The sequence below is a fragment of the Fistularia commersonii genome, chromosome 32 (genome assembly GCF_037954325.1).
Source record: "Fistularia commersonii isolate RoL2024-O1a breed Wild chromosome 32, RoL_Fcom_v1.0, whole genome shotgun sequence".
In the NCBI taxonomy this organism is placed as follows: domain Eukaryota; kingdom Metazoa; phylum Chordata; class Actinopteri; order Syngnathiformes; family Fistulariidae; genus Fistularia; species Fistularia commersonii.
This window is the reverse complement of record NC_141315.1, coordinates 9,832,522-9,848,493: the sequence shown is the minus strand read 5'-3', so window position 1 is coordinate 9,848,493 and position 15,972 is coordinate 9,832,522. Positions and strand designations below refer to the sequence as shown.

Here is a 15,972-nt window from a genome sequence, read left to right as displayed (position 1 = left end):
GCCGCGATACGCCCTCCCGGCGCGCATGCGTCGTAAGTTCCTTATTTAACCCTGTTGCTATAACATTTTTTTATTTTTTTTTATTTTTATTGAACATAAATAGAATAAACACATATATACATATGTACAAACAAACATGGCAAGGTAGAATCGAATGTCTATGAATCAACCGGGGATAAGGAAGCAAAGGACATAAGGACATTTGTTCTGTATTTAATCACGTAACTGTATGAGTTAACAGTATTAAAGGTTTGTGAGAAATGTGTAATGGTAGAAGAACAAGAAGTTAAAATAATAAATAAATTAAAATGAAATGAAATAAAATTAAAAAAACATTAGATAACATAAATAAATTTCAAGGGGAATATGATATGTATTTAATTTGGTGGTTCACAAGGAATCTCAGACATCAAACTGTATATTATTTTGGTTTTTGGATTTTTCCATAAGTTTTAAAGAGTTTTTATATAATTCAAAATCGTTTATGAAGAACGTAAAATTGGGGGAACACTTTTGCATTTTGTTTTTGTGTATGAAGAGCTTGGCCAGGCCGAAAATAACATTGACACGCAGTTCCTCTCTTTTGTCGCTCAAAAGTCAACCAAATTTTATATCGTATTTTGAAAAAGAAACTGGTGACGATGGAAATTTGTCTTAAATACATTTTTGAGTTTTAGCTCGAAAGCCCTGTACTTTTTGGCATGGGAAAAATATATGGTCCGTGGTTTCAATGTTGTCTGCACAAAATGTACAAATATTATCTTCAATACTCAAGCGTACCCTCAATAATTCCTTAGATGGGTAGATGTCATTCAACATTTTGCAGTGGGTCTCTTTTGCTTTGGGGGGTAATGCTCTCATGTTCTTAAATTGTGTTTTTTTTTAATGCAGTTCTGTATTGTGGTGTCGCCCGCGTGTCACTGCCCAATAGTTTAACTGAATATCGACTTTATTCGTATTATTATGTTAGATTTATTATCAAATTAAAAATATTCTCTGATTTATTGATTTGTTATTTATTTATATGGGGAGGCGTTTTTAATGCTGCGGCATGGCTGATGGCCCGGCGACAGGAAATGACATCACAGAAACAGGAAGTCACCTCACACAGGACTTTAGTTTTTTTTAATTCACAAATCTATACACACAACAAATCTGTGTAGCCAGGGGATACACAAAAATATACATAGATACTAAAATTAGATACACATACACACAAATATTAAACGCATTTTTCCAAAATAAAATTTGTGTAATACTGCCTTCCAATTCTGAAGGCCATTTATAGCGGTGCCGCAGTGATTCACTTCCTGTAGAAAGACTGCGACGTTTGCTTTGCTGTTCATCCATTTCCTTTTGCGTTTATGAAATTTTCCCAAGAGCACAACAAGTTGTACAAAAGAAACAAAGTCCTTTTCCTTGCTTTAGTCCACATTTATACCACAGAAATCATAGGAGTCATCAATATCAATCCTTAATCTTTGCAATGTTTTTTTTGGTTTGCTGGTGCTATATGTTGTGTGCAATTTATTAGAAACCTCCTTTGCTTTATTGTCAAGACAGAATTTACTGCAATATTTTATTCCAATTATTAGAAAACTGTCGCTGTAGGAACAGTTTTACCTACCAAAAGAATCCTAATATATTTATTATGGACATTTGGCCTTTGTAAAATTTTTCTTTTTCTTTTAAACGCAGTTCTGTATTGCGGTATCGCCCGCGTGTCATGTGACCTGACTGCCCAATAAGTGTCTAGTTTCAACTGAACATGACTTTATTGGTATATGATATTATATTTATTATGAAATTAAAATATTCTCCGATTTAGCGATTTTTGATTTATTTACTTTTTTGGGAGGCATTTTTTTATGCTGCCGGCGTGACGGAAGGCCTAGCAATGACAGGAAATGACATGACAGGAACAGGAAGTCACTTCACACAGCGCTTTAGTGCAAGTTCCATTTTATTTGTTAGAATATTTACAGAAAGGAAAACAAAAATATGACTCCTTTATATATATTTGTGTGTGTGTGTATATATACACACACACACATATATATATATATATATGTATCTTTATATATACATATCAAGCCTGTCTTCTTGTTTATCACATTAAGTCTCTGGATGACGCGGTGGAAGCGGCGGGACGCCACATCAACAAACGCCGGCGGCGTCATTCAAACTGAGCGTCAGCGGACTCGCTGTGCGCAGAGAGAATGTGGAAAAGTTCAACTTCCTTTTCTGACACTTGTTTTTATTCATTTGAATCTTTTTTTTAGTCTCCTGAGTAAATCCAGAGGAGGTTTGTCAACTGACAAACAGTAACAGTGACACTGTATTTTCAACACAACCAAAACAAAAAAATAACTTTATTTAAATGTTTCCTGCCGTGCAAACATCCTGACAGTCAGACGAATCTCAGGGAGAAGTTTGCCCCGAATCATTTCTGCATTGTTTATAAATATCAGGGGGGAAAAAAAATCAAATAAAAATAAATATTTTTTGTGTAATAAAATATGCAGCCTGACGTTTTACTGAACCGAAGAATTTAAAAATGAAAATGAATGACAAAAAAAACTGAAATGAAATAAAATCAAAATGAAAAAATAAATATTTTACACATGCAGAAGTTGTAGTTGAGATTAGAATAAAACACTTTTGTGAATTATTTTCATTTTTTCATTTCCCCTCGACGCTCCCAGCAGCCTGTCGGGCAGAAAGATTCGGGGGTCGGCTTCTCCCGGGGGGAGCAGGGGAAAAAAAAAAATCAAACGACGGACGCCGTAACGAACGCCGTCGCGTTCTGAGCTCCTCGGAGTCCAGCGTTCCTTCTCTCGAACAGGAAGCAACTTGTCTTTGGTCATGAAGTAACAGTAGGTCATTAAATTTAGTGGACTGTGTGGGGGGGGGGGGGGAGTTTTAAACATTTCCTCATAAGAAAATAAAACCCCCCATCGTGCAGCAGTGACAACTTTCCCGTCAAATCAACCAAAATGGAGAAAGTCAGGACCAGAACAAGCAAGCGCCGCCGTGGCCTCGGCAGTCCCAAGGGTTTCATTTTACGTGAAAACAAAACAAAAACCGTTAGAAAAAGAAGTGTGGTTTGCTGCGAAACGCTGAAAATTCTTTCTGTATTTTCTTTAAATACCTGAAAAGGAAATCACCTGATTTTTTTAAAGTTACATCTGCAGACAGTTTTAAGGATCTCAGCAGAAAAAGGAGCGAAACGCATCACAAGAAATTACCTGAATAGTTTGGCATTTTTTTTACAGGTGCGAAAAAAAATGAGCACAAAATTACCTGAAAATATTAACAAACATTGAGTTTTTGAAGTTTTTTTTAAAAATAAACAAATAAAAGGTTTTGCACTTTAAATTGCTAAAACAAATAAAAAAGTGTCCCCCTGCTGGTCTGGCATGGGAAGCGCTTGCTTGTTCAGCTTTTTTTTTTTTTTCAGCATTCACAATAAAGATGACGGCCATCTTCATCACATATATACTATATATATAAAAACAATATTTTCTGCTGCGCTAAGGAAGAAAAACATAGCGATCGGCGCCGTCACCTGGTGACGCTTCAACTGCAGCAGCTTTCACACCGGGATTAAACAGAAAATGCAAATTTGTTGCTTGTTTTTTTTTTCCCGTTCATCTATTTCAGGGTTTTTTAGTTTTACCACCTGTGTGTGAGCAGGTGTGTGTTCGCTGCGGCGACTGTAGTCCCAGGACGTGACTGTTTTTCGGATGACTTAGAGGGTTTTGGTCTCGGCCTCGGAGGATTTCCCCCAGGAAACGGGGGTTTGCGGCGTCGGTTAAATCCTGCCCACCTTCGCTGGAATCGGCCCGGCTGTCTTTGTTTACAACACTTCAACCTGACGCACTTTGTCTCGTAACAACAACAACAATGATATGACTCAAGGGGAAAAGAAAAGCCACCCCAAAGTGTGTGTGTGCCATTGTGTGTCAGTACATGTGTGTGTGTGTGTGTGTGTGTGTGTGTGCTTCTTCTCTCAGCCCTTTTCCTCCAAATCTTTGCATTTCCATTAAATTGTGCTGCACGCCTGCAGCCGCTACACATGGCACAACCCAGATAGACACATGGTACGACCCAGATGGTCGCATGGTACGACCCAGATGGTCACATGGTACGATCCAGGCAGACGCATGGTACGAACCAGATGGGTGATATGGTATGACCCGGACAGACACATTTTACGACCTCGATAGATGCATGGTACGACCCAGACCGACACCTGGCACAACACTGAGGGACAGATGGTACGACCCAGACGATCCCATGGTACGAACCAGACGGGTGACATGGTACGACCCGGACAGACATATTGTGCAACTCAGACGGTCACCTGGTACAGCTTTGAGAGAAAGATGGTACGACCCAGACAGACCCATAGTATGAACCAGATGGTCACATGGTATGACCCAGAAAGATGAATGGTCCAAACCAGATGTACAAATAATTCGCAACGCGAGACCTGGAACGGCACAAGGTGCGTTAGCAAACAGCTGGAAATAACCCGAGTCTTGCAGCAACACGACGGAATTAGCGGTTTGTTGTGCAGAGATTAGCCACTGGGATTGGTTAATCTCTGGTAATCTCGAGTAATCTCACACCCCTTTCTCTCGGCGCGCGGCGAAGGAATGTGCGGCCGGACTTTGCCGCCGTCGCACTTGTGACTCACCTGGATTATCTAATCTAATCATCTAATCCTGAGTTCGGGTTGAAACTCTAGATCTCGCTGGCGCTTTCTGTTTCTTCTTCTTTTTCTCTAAATCGACCGAAACAAAACCGGTTTGAAGCCACATCCGGTTTCATCCCACTTTGCTCGTCCAACCCCAGACGTTCTCCTCGGTAACCGTGCGTGTGTGTGTGTGTGTGTGTGTGTGTAAAGCAGGGGGACGTCCCAACCGAAAGCCTCAGATTAGCTGACATCAGAGTAACTTTTTCTTGTTTTTTTTCACATTTAAAAAGGAAAAAAAAAACAGTCCGATCCGATGTGGAGATCTTCGACGATAAAAACCGAAAGTCGTGTATCAAAAGAAGTTGTTCCATTTTTTTTTTTTTTTTTTTTTTTTTTTTTTAGTTTTTATATTTATTTGTTTTATTTATTTTTCTTTTTTACACAAAACCCTGCAGAGAGAGCGTCGTCATCCCGGGGGTTAGAAAAACACGGCGAGGTTTTAAAAAGCTGGAGTGTCTCATGCAGCGGGTTGTTTTTATTTTCCTGTCGTGGCGGCGGAGCGGGTGGGGGTGACATCGGAATTTCGGGAGCCGTCCCGGGTTACAACATGGAGGACGAGTGGGCCGGACTGGCCCCGCCCACTTGTGGCGTGACGGGACCGAGGCGTGGTGCGCTAACGTCTGCAAAAATATATCTTTTTTTTTTGCTGAACAGATTGACAATATAAATAGTAAATTATACATGGAACATATATATGTATATATACATATATATATGTGTGCGCGTCGTTTTTATATATATATATGAGGATTGAAAACAGATACGCTCTATAGGCTATAATCACTTAAAGTGCTAAGATACTTTTTTTGTTTTGTTTTTTAAAACAGGCTAACAAGCGTAAAGGTGTCCTCTGAGCCTGAAGGCCTGACCGCCCACACAACCGCCGCCCTCACACCTGTGTGTGTGTGTGTGTGTGTGTGTGTGTTCCCCCGCAGCGAGGAGACACCAGACTGGAATGTGTGTTTTTTTTTTTCAGGAATAGAAAACCCACGCGACGCGAGCGTCTCGTCCTCCGAAGCGGGACGGAGGGTTTGGGTTCCAAAGCGACGCGGTGAAACTACAACTATCCGAAAGAAGCCTCATGCAGAACCCCCAACCCCCCTCCACGCTGACGCCCGGGCGCGCTAAATAAACGTGGATCACACTGCGCGCGAGAGACGAGGAGGCTTTGATTAAAAAAAAAAATTAAATAAAAAAAAAAAGCAGGCTTTTTTTTGCACCCCTATGCGGGAGTTAGCGCCTGTGGCTAACAGGTTAGCTCTGTAAAACATGTCAAATTCCTGTTTCGCTGCAACTTCCAACACTCCATGGAACCTCTTATGTCATTACATATATATATATATATATGTATATATATATATATTTGTGTGTGTGTCATATATATATGAAGTGTGTGCAGGCTGGTTGCCATGGCGATCAGATCTTGCTGTTCTCCAGGTGGGAGTCGATGTGCTTGATGAGGGCGTCGTCGGGGTAACCGACGGGGAAGATCAGCTGACACAGCGGGCAGCTCCTCATGTCGCTCTCTTCGGTCTCCATCCAAAGCTACAAACACACACACACACACACACACACACACACGCACACACGTTAAACTCTCGAACACACACACACACTGCTGGGCCAGATTAGTCATGCAGTGGGAGGCGTTTAAAAAAGAAAAGAGCTTCACACTTATGCAACCCGGTCCCACAGCGAGATAGTTTTGGCGGTTCGTGATCTGCCATCCTAATTGGCTGGGAGCAGAGGCTGTCAGCCAATCAGTGACCAGGTCCAAAAAGGGGCGGGACCAAGTTGCTTGGAAACTTGCTTTTTCTTTATCATTTCCATCCTTGCCTTTGCTGATATACATATTTATAAATATCCAAACGATTTCGTCAATTTTTATCGAGGCAACTTTACGTCCTCAAACGAGGACGCCGTTCCCGCGCTCCGCTCTGGGACGACTCTGGGTTTTATCGGCCGCAGAGCAGTTTCTAGTTCTAGCGCTGGACTCTGGCTTCGCCGAGGTTCGAGGCGTCAATCGAAACCGAAAGCGAACAGTCACAAAGAGAGAGGGCTTTGTTTTGCTTTTTCGCGCGAAGGCTCAGAATGGCGGGGGAAGCCGCTCGGCGCCGGCGGTGTGGGATGTGGGGCCGCGGGGGGGGAGGGGGGGGAGTTTGTCAGCTCCCGCTACACCTGAAGGCGGACGAAAGTGAAAGTGAACGCAACACTCACGTAAATCGGAATGGAAGGAAAACTGATATTGTTAAAAGAAAAAGAAATACACTGCTCAAAAAAATAAAGGGAACACTTAAAAAACCCATCCTAGATCTAAATGAATGAAATATTCTTATGAAATACTTTACACAGTTGAATGTGCTGACAACAAAATCACACAAAAATGATCAATGGAAATCAATTGTATCAACCCATGGAGGTCTGGATTAGGAATCACACTCAAAATTAAAGTGTAAAAACAAACTCCAGGCTGATCCAACTTTGATGTAATGTCCTTAAAACAAGTCCAAATGAATCTGTGTTGCTTCCTGAGTGGACACTATGATTTCACACAAGTGTGATTGACTTGGAGTTACATTGTGTTGTTCAAGTGTTCCCTTTATTTTTTTGAGCAGTATATATGTAAAAAGTTAAAATTCTGTGCTTGTGCTGCACATGTAAATTTTTTTGTATTGATTATGAAGGTTTTAGCTGGAAGTGTAGTGTCATCAATGAGAATTACATGTGGCAATGTAAAAAAAAAAAATGGAAAATTCGTTCAACGTTTTTGTATTTTTCCAAAAATGAGCAGATTCGGAAAGCGAGAAATTAAATCGAGATTCGGGGAGTTAAAGTGGATTTCTGGAGTTTGTCTAAAATCGCGATTCGAATGAGTTTCCCCGAAAAAACAACCTCAAAATTCCAGGAAGGTTCGGGGTTCAGACTCACGTTGATGGAGGGCCAGGACTGAGCGTGCTCAGTAGCCATGTACCCGGGCTGCGGGTGGCAGCTGAGGGTGTTGGGCCTCTGCGGGATGGGGAATGCGGAGCAGGACGCCGGGCCTCGCATGACGGCGCCGGGCAGCGCGGCGGAGATCACGCCCAGCGTCCTGGGCGGGCTGATGGGATGTGGGCAGGTCCATTCCTCTTCGTCCTCCGACGACTGCGGCGGCTGCGGCGCCGGCGCGGAAGGCGGCGCCGGTTCGAAGTGCAGGTGCGCCACTTCGGACAGCGGGAACGGCATCTCGCGCGCCAGGCGCATGGAGCCCTCGCCCAGGCCGCCGCCGTCCCCTCCTCCCACCGCCGCTTGGTGGGCGCTCGGGGAGCCTCGGTGCTGGGGTCCGCCGTGAGGGGACGGCGGTTGTTTGGAGTAGCCGTCGACGAAGGGGCGGGGCTTGGGCAGCGTGGACACGGGGTCCAGCGAGAAGCGAGGCGGACACTGATAGGCCGAGGGGTCGGCGACCTCGGAGTAGCTGCGGCGGCCCTGGAAGCTGGCGCGCAGGTGCTGGGTGGGCGGCCGACAGGAGTAGGAGGCGGGGCCGTCGTTGACGTCCAGCAGCGGCGAGCGGCGGTGCGTGTCCGGGGAGAGGCGCTGCAGCACCGGCGAGCGGCGCTGCTGCAGGGGCGAGTGGTGCGGCGGCGGCGGGGGCGCCGGCGAGTGGCGCTGCGAGATGGGCGAGTGGCGCTGGGACACCGGCGAGTGGCGCTGGTGCTGGATGGGGGAGTGACGCTGGACTGGAGGGGAGACAGATCACACCGGTTCAACCTCGCGGAAAAACACGCCGCCGGGTTTGTGATGCTAAACTCACAAAGTAGTGACACTTCATAAACATATAATTACAAAAAGAACCGTTTAACACTTGCCCTGCTAAAAGGGCAAACTTTCACTTTCTGCTGAATGACAGGATCTGAGTAATTTTAATTTTTTTTGCATCTGCTGTTTTTCTGTGCGCTTAACCTTTCTTGGTTTGCTTTTCATAGATTTTTTTTTTTATTTTTATTTTATTTATTCTTTTTCCTGTTGAGTGAAGCTCGCTCAGTATCTTTCCCCTATTTATTCATAGAGGGTGAATATATAACGGCGCCTCGCCCCCGCCGCTCACCACTTCCCATTTCGAAAAGGAAACGCCGACGATGGCCGAGGTGCGAGAGGAGGACATGTGGGGGTGGGGGGGCCGCAATGTTCAAAAACAAAAAAGCGAGAAGTGCTCACGTAAACGGGGACGCGTGCATGCGGGCTTTAGCGTTAAGACTCAAGTCGCTTTTTCTGTGAAACGCCAGAAAAAGCAGAAAAACTACAAAAAAAAAAAAAAAAAGAAACAAAAAACTACAACTCCCAGCATCATGCTGCTGGGCCAGCTTCCCTTTTCTGAACCCGCCCATCTCGGGATTGAGGGGCGGGGCCAGGAGCCTGGGGGCGGGGTAAGGGGCGGGGGCAGTGGCCTGGGGGCGGGGCTTGACTCACCCACCTGGACTGGCCTGCTCCTGCGAGGCTTTCCTCAGGATCTCCGTCTGCTTGGCGCTCAGAGCCTGCAGGCGTCCCAGCTCCTCCGTCAGCTCGGTGTAGGCCAGCGCCAGGTTCACCCTGGACGGACGGGGGAGAGATGATGCCGTCAGGGAAACGCCATTATTCATTTTGGGTTCTTTGACGGTTAAATGACAGCGGAACCTGCGCTTTTTCCGGTAAATAAACTGCGTTTCTGTGAATCTGAGGCACGACATGGAGGTCAAGATGAACCCTGCATATTTAATTTCATCATTTTTAAATGGTGAAAGAAGTATCTGCTTAAAAAAAAAAGCCACAATAATAAAAAAAATTAAAAAAAAATCACAGTAGTGTGTAGGAAGTGCCATTGTCAATAAAATTAAATACAATGAAGAAAAAAAAAGCATTTAGTAGTGTATGGCTTACTAGTAGAAAAGTTAGAAAATGAGGGAAAAAATGCTAGAAATCATATTTAAAGGGAATTTTATTTAAAGAAAATGTATTTAAAAAAAAATTTGCAATTTTTTTTATTTTTCTGACAATGTCATCAGTCATTGAGAGTCACAAACGCCACAGCTCTTTATATCACTTGATTAAATTCAGATCACCATACACACACACACACACACACACACACACAGGGATGATCCTTTAATCGGCAAACGGTGACGTTAAGATTTGTTACTTTGATTTAATGAAAAAAAGAGAAATTATAAATCAAAAACATACACAAGCAAATAATTGACTTTTTTTAAATCAATAAAGGAGATATAATAAATAAAAGAAATCAATGAAATAAAAGTTGAATAGTTTAGAAGTTTGAGTATGAAAAACCTGAATAATGAGTGGAAACCGGAGCATTATATATACCATATATGTTTATCTATATATTTATCACCAGAATCAATAAGAAATGTAAGAATGTGCTAAAAATAATAAAAAGGCGGTGAGCTGAGCGTTGGAGGAGGAGAGACGTGCTCTTCCTCGCCTCCCTTCAGATGGTGGAAGATTGAAACACACTTGTATTCAACACCTCGGCCTATCAAAATTTTGACCTAAATGTGGACGAATGCAAGTTTTCACTACAGCGTCAGCCGGAAATAAACTAGCATCATTAAATTAAGATAAGATAAAATATAGAATAGTGACGAGAAATAAAACTGAAATAAAAATTAAATCAAAAGACGGAAAAGTTAAATAAGATAAAAGTTATATACAATTAAATGTAATGAAATGAATATAAAATATGAAAAAAATGACATAAAACTGAATTAAATACAAATAAGATGAAAAAATAAAATGAGTTTGAAATGAAATGAAATCAAAATCAGATAAGATTAAATATAAAATAATTGAATTAAATCAAATACAATAAAACAATATTTATTTAAATAAGCTCAAAATAATATGAAAAAGGAATTATGAAATAGGATGAAATATAATGCATGAAACCATATCAAATTCAAGTTAATTCAAAGAAAATGAAAAAATTAAGATTAAAATAAAATGCAGTTAAATAAAATTACATTTGAGCATAAAGAGAAAAACTATGGCTCGATAAAATAAATTAAAACAATATTAAATTAGATTCAAATGAGATAAAAAAATAAAATACAGTTGATGTAAATGAAACTAAATTAAATTGAATACAATAGATAAGTTTCCTTCTCAGACGTCGTCATATTAAAGATAACGGATCGGGTTTCTTTGCACCAATCGATTCTCCAGCCTGATCGATCGACGATTGATCGACTGGTTCGCCTGTAGACGACAGGAACCTCCGAGGGAATAAAAACTATATTGACTTATTTTATTACTTTTTATTTATTACTGCTTTACTACTATCTGTTTCTCTGAAACAGCCCATTTCAAAGAATCCCACGACTGAATCATCCAGCCACCCGCTTGGTTTCACTCGTGTGTGTTTGTGCATGCGTGCAATCGTGCATGTGTGTGTGTGTGTGTGTGTGTGTGTGTGTGTGTGTGTGTGTGTGTGCGGGAGGGGGTCGACCCCCCCCCCCCCCCCATATGAATCACTGACTGTAAAATTTAAAGATAAACCCTGCGTAAACAGCTTTTAGGAAAATTCCAGCGATCTATGTCACTTACAGGAAAAAGTGGGCGGAGCTTGTTTGGCTCCGCCCCCTCGCCGCCCTCAGGTCACTTTTTGTCTGAAAAAGTGACCTGAAGTTGACCTTTGAATGGGTCTTTAGGTTTAATCCAGATTAATCTGATTTAATCCTTGCATCGGTTACATGGCTCACCGGGTCAGGTCAGGCTAAAAAAAAAGAATAAAAATTTGAGTTAATATTTTAAAGTTTTATACTTTAAACAATATTTTAAAATCAATCTTAAGGATGAATTTCCCTGAAATTGAAAAAATAAGAAGCGGAAGTGTCAGCAGAAACATCACTTCACAAAAGGTGAGAACCAGATTAGATGTTGAATTATAATCTGTGCGCACATGTGTGTGTGTGGGGGGGGGGGGGGGGAAATAATATTAATATGACTTTTTAAATCTATTTGTGTGATTGTTCAATCCATTGATTTTTTTTTAGACCACTTTCCTGTTTCAAGAGTCAATGATAAAAGTCGTGTATCTGTGTGTGTGTGTGTGTGTGTGTGTGTGTCTGCTAGTGCGTGCGTGGGAGATGAGAAGTGTGTGTATCTCGTCTATAATATTTAAATGAATTTAGGTAATTTGTACTACTGAACAAAGTGTGTGTAGGAGTTTGAGTGTGTGTGTTTTTGTGTGTTTTTCAGTGTAATTCTATATTTTAATCCATTGACTGTTTTTTGACTGCTGTGCACCTATGTGTATGTATGTGTGTGTGTGTGTGTGAGTGTGTGTGTGTAGGAGTGCGAGTATCCTGAAATATGTTTGTGTAATATCTTTATCCACATTTTTTTTTTTGATTGCAGTACTCTTGCACGCGTGTGTGTATGCGCATGTTTATGTGCGTGTGTGCTTGCGTACTTGGGGGATGAAGGAAAGTGTGTGTGTGTGTTTGTGTGTGTGTGTGTGTGCGCGCGTGTGGCTGACACGTGACCTTTCACCCGATCAAAGCTGCCTGACAGATCTGAGCTGTTCTTCTGTGTCCATAAATATAACAGATATTATGAGTGTGTAATAGCACAGCGTGCGTGTGTGTGTTTGTGTTTTGTGTCACGGTGTGTGTGTGTGTGTGTGTAACAGTGTGTTTTGTCATTTCCGGAAGAAATAGACAGAAATATGAAGCGTTTGAGGGGAAAAAAACATAACCTTAGGTTTCTGCAGAGTCAATGATGAAGTGTGTGTGTGTGTGTGTGTGTGTGTGTGTGTGTGTGTGTGTGTCCGTTGAGTGTCAAACTGGCCATCAGATTACACAGGCAGCTTTTCACACCTTGAGATCTGTGTTTTGCGCCTCGACCACAAGGGTCATCATGTGACCGCGTTGCTGCTCTCGGCAAGTAGCTTTGAACAAACACACACAAACACACACACACACTCACACACACAAACACTTTGGACCATATTGTGTAAGACAGAATTTGCTGTGTATGCATATTCACAAAAAAGGCCATGTTGTGTGTGTGTGTGTGTGTGTGTGTGTTCACTGAACATTTGAAAGATATCCGCTTTCCTTTAACAGGTTTTTAAAATGGTTGTTGACGTTTTTGTGAAAGAGTCAAATGTTTTGCATCTTTTTATTTCTATTTAAATCCATGAATGCTGGCGGTCCTGCTGAGAGAAGCGCAGGTGGCGTCCTCTGCTGGCAGCGGGCGGGGGGGCGGGTCATGTGATCATCAAAATATTCATATTTTCATCAGAAAAAAAAACAAATTTTTTTTTTAAAGTAATGAAATGTATTTATTTGCAACGAAGGTCGCATGTATTCAGACTTGACAAAGTACGCCGTCTCAGCGCCGCGCTTTAGCTTTGATTGGTTTTTGATCAAAATCGACAAAATAGTCTTTCTTATTTATTTGATCATCTAGTGCACGGTGTGTGTGTGTGTGTGTGTGTGTGTGTGTTGTCTTTTCTGGAAGAAATAGACAGAAATATGACGTATTTGACTGGAAAAAAAACAATAAGTTCGTTGTAATTGATTTATTTATGATTTATTCTTTAGTCTTTCTTTATTTTTTTGTCTTTTTAATTTCTTTCATTTATTTATTTATCATTATCTATTTTATTACCCATTTTCATTTTTATCTATCTGTTTATTTATTTATTCATTTGCAACAGTATTTGCAGGAGGTGAGTGTTAGGAATGTGTGTGTGTGTGTGTGTGTGTGTGTGTGTGTGTGTGTGTGTGTGTGTGTGTGTGTGTGTGTTCTGCAGGATTTTTGTACAATTTTTAAATGAAAAATCAATCGGTCAAAATATAAATATGAAATTTACAGCTCTGAAATTAGGCGTGTTATTGACTCTGTCGAAGAAAAGTTGTCAACCTTTTTCCTGCAAACCATCCAGGTTACAAGAAGGCACTGTGATGAGTGTGTGTGTGTGTGTGTGTGTGTGTGTGTGTGTGTGTGTGTGTGTATGTGTGTTTGAATAAAGGAATAAAGGCACAACACAACATTGCAGTAGGTGAGAGTTCTTGTAATGAGCTGAACAGGCTTCACATGGGGTTTCATCCTTTACCCACTGTGTGTGTGTGTGTGTGTGTGTGTGTGTGTGTGTGTGTGTGTGTGTGTGTGTGTGTGTGTGTGTGTGTGTGTGTGTGTGTGTGTGTGTGTGTGTGTGTGTGCGTGCATGTGTTTGTTTATGTGCAGCTTGTGAACACACCTGAGTTTTGGTTTCTATATCAGTGTGTCACTGTAAGTCGGAGATTGTATATATGTGTGTGTGTGTGTGTGTGTGTGTGTGTGTGTGTGTGTGTGTTTCCTGACCCCCACTCCCACCCTCGGCGGTCACTTACTGCTCATCCCCCACCTTCTTTATCCACTCCACATCACACTGTTTGCATGGAGACGCCATTTCCTGCTGGTGAAAAGTAGGAAATGAGATGACCGTGTGTGTGTGTGTGTGTGTGTGTGTGTGTGTGTGTGTGTGTATCTGTGGCTTCATGTTTTCACGGTTTTTATTTTGAAATTGCTTCTGTGGTTTCCCACCGAGCAGGAGGGAGGTGAGTCACGCTGTTTAATAGAAAATAAAACTTGACATTTTCATTTCAATTGGAAAATTAAAGGCCGTGAAATAAATGATTTTTTTTTTTAATGTTTTTTTGGGGCAAGAAGACATTGAAAATGAAACAACCTGAAAATAATTTACTATTTATTCACATCCCCTTTACATCCTGAAATTGAAGAAAGGAAGAAATCACTGAGGATATATATTAAAAATAGTCAAAAAGTACCTGATAATTGATTAATTACAACCTGATTACTAGTTCACTATGACCTGGTTAATGGTTTATTCGTACCTAAAATTAGATTACTGTTACCTGAAAAACTTTTTTTAACGTGACAATTTGGTTATTATGAACTTCTTGTCGGTGTATTATTAACTTATTATTTGTATATTATTATCTGATTATTGTTCATTATTACGTAACAATTAGTTTGTTATTGCCTGATTATCTGTTTATTATTGGTTTATTATTGGTTTATTATTAGCTGATCATGTTTTTTTTATTTACCAGACCATCAGTTTATCATGAACCTGAAAATTTTTTTCACTTTATAATTAGTCTATTATTAACCTGATCAGTTATTATTACCTGATGATTAGTTTAATATAACCTGATTATCAGTTCATTATTAACCTAATAATTACTTTACTATTTCACCATTAGATAATTATTACCTGATTATTAGTTCATTGCTACCCGATTATTAGGTTACTATTACCTGTTAGTTTATTGTTAATTTCTTTATTGATTAATTATTGTGTGGTGATAATTTGTTTATTGTTATACATTTAAGTTATCATTATCATCTGACAATAAGGTTATTATTAGATTACTTAGATTATGATTTTTTTTTATCTGATAATTAGTTTATTATTACATGATGATTAGTTTCATACTTGGTAGTTGGCTTATTTAGTTATTATTTTATTAATCACAGGTGTAGCAGACAATAAACTTCCACTTCATTGCCTACTGCCGTGAAGCATTTTTCTAAATATTATTATTATATGTTACCTCCTTATAATTGTTTTATTCCCGATAAACGAATGCATTATTGGCTCCAAATCGTCCCGTGTTGTTCACGGAAGGAATGAAAGCCGAAATGTAGGTAAAGTTAGAGAAAAATTGCAGAATGTAGCTTTAGACGTAGCGGTGCGTTGCAGCATGCCGAGCGCTCACCCTGTCCCTCTGGCTGCCCTGCAGCTGCCTCACGTCCTCCTTCAGCCGCTCGCACTCCACCTTCAGCTCCTCCTCCCGCTGACACGCCCCCTGGGCCTCGTGCCGCGCCCCCTCCAGCTCCGCCTCCAGGCGCTGCACCTTCAGGTCCGACAGGGTGTCCAGGCTGCGGGAGCTCTGCAGGGTCAGAGCCGGACAGTCCAGCACTGCCGGGAAAACGGCGCGAGGTCAATGGGTGTGGTGGGTGAAGGCGCAGTTCACCCGTTTGTCCACAAGGGGGCGCTAAATCCCCCTGCAAACGGCTGGACGTCGGTGGATGAACGCGGTGGAACTTTTGACCTTTGACCTCGTCTGTCAAATTTCCTAAATGAAATGGATTGAAACGCTATTAATGCGTTCCAGCCCCAAGGTTCTTACATGAGAACAATGTACTTTATAAAAAACGAGTAATGC

General features: G+C 41.3%; 1 protein-coding gene across 2 annotated transcripts in view; it reads right to left on the bottom strand.

The window, feature by feature from the left end:
- Positions 1-5,143: 5,143 nt before the first annotated feature.
- The window catches only part of tbkbp1 (TBK1 binding protein 1), a 37,259-nt gene continuing 26,430 nt past the window's right edge, over positions 5,144-15,972 (bottom strand). Inside the window, exons 6-10 of one of the 2 annotated variants that reach the window (XM_086140156.1) lie at positions 15,523-15,725; positions 14,131-14,192; positions 9,210-9,325; positions 7,691-8,475; positions 5,144-6,307 (exon numbers count right to left, since the gene is read on the bottom strand). In XM_086140156.1, coding sequence (XP_085996282.1) covers positions 6,179-6,307; positions 7,691-8,475; positions 9,210-9,325; positions 14,131-14,192; positions 15,523-15,725 — 1,295 coding nt within the window. In that variant the 3' untranslated portion in view covers positions 5,144-6,178. Of the gene's footprint in view, positions 6,308-7,690; positions 8,476-9,209; positions 9,326-14,130; positions 14,196-15,522; positions 15,726-15,972 lie in introns of both variants that reach the window. The other variant, XM_086140155.1, reaches the window with a different exon arrangement.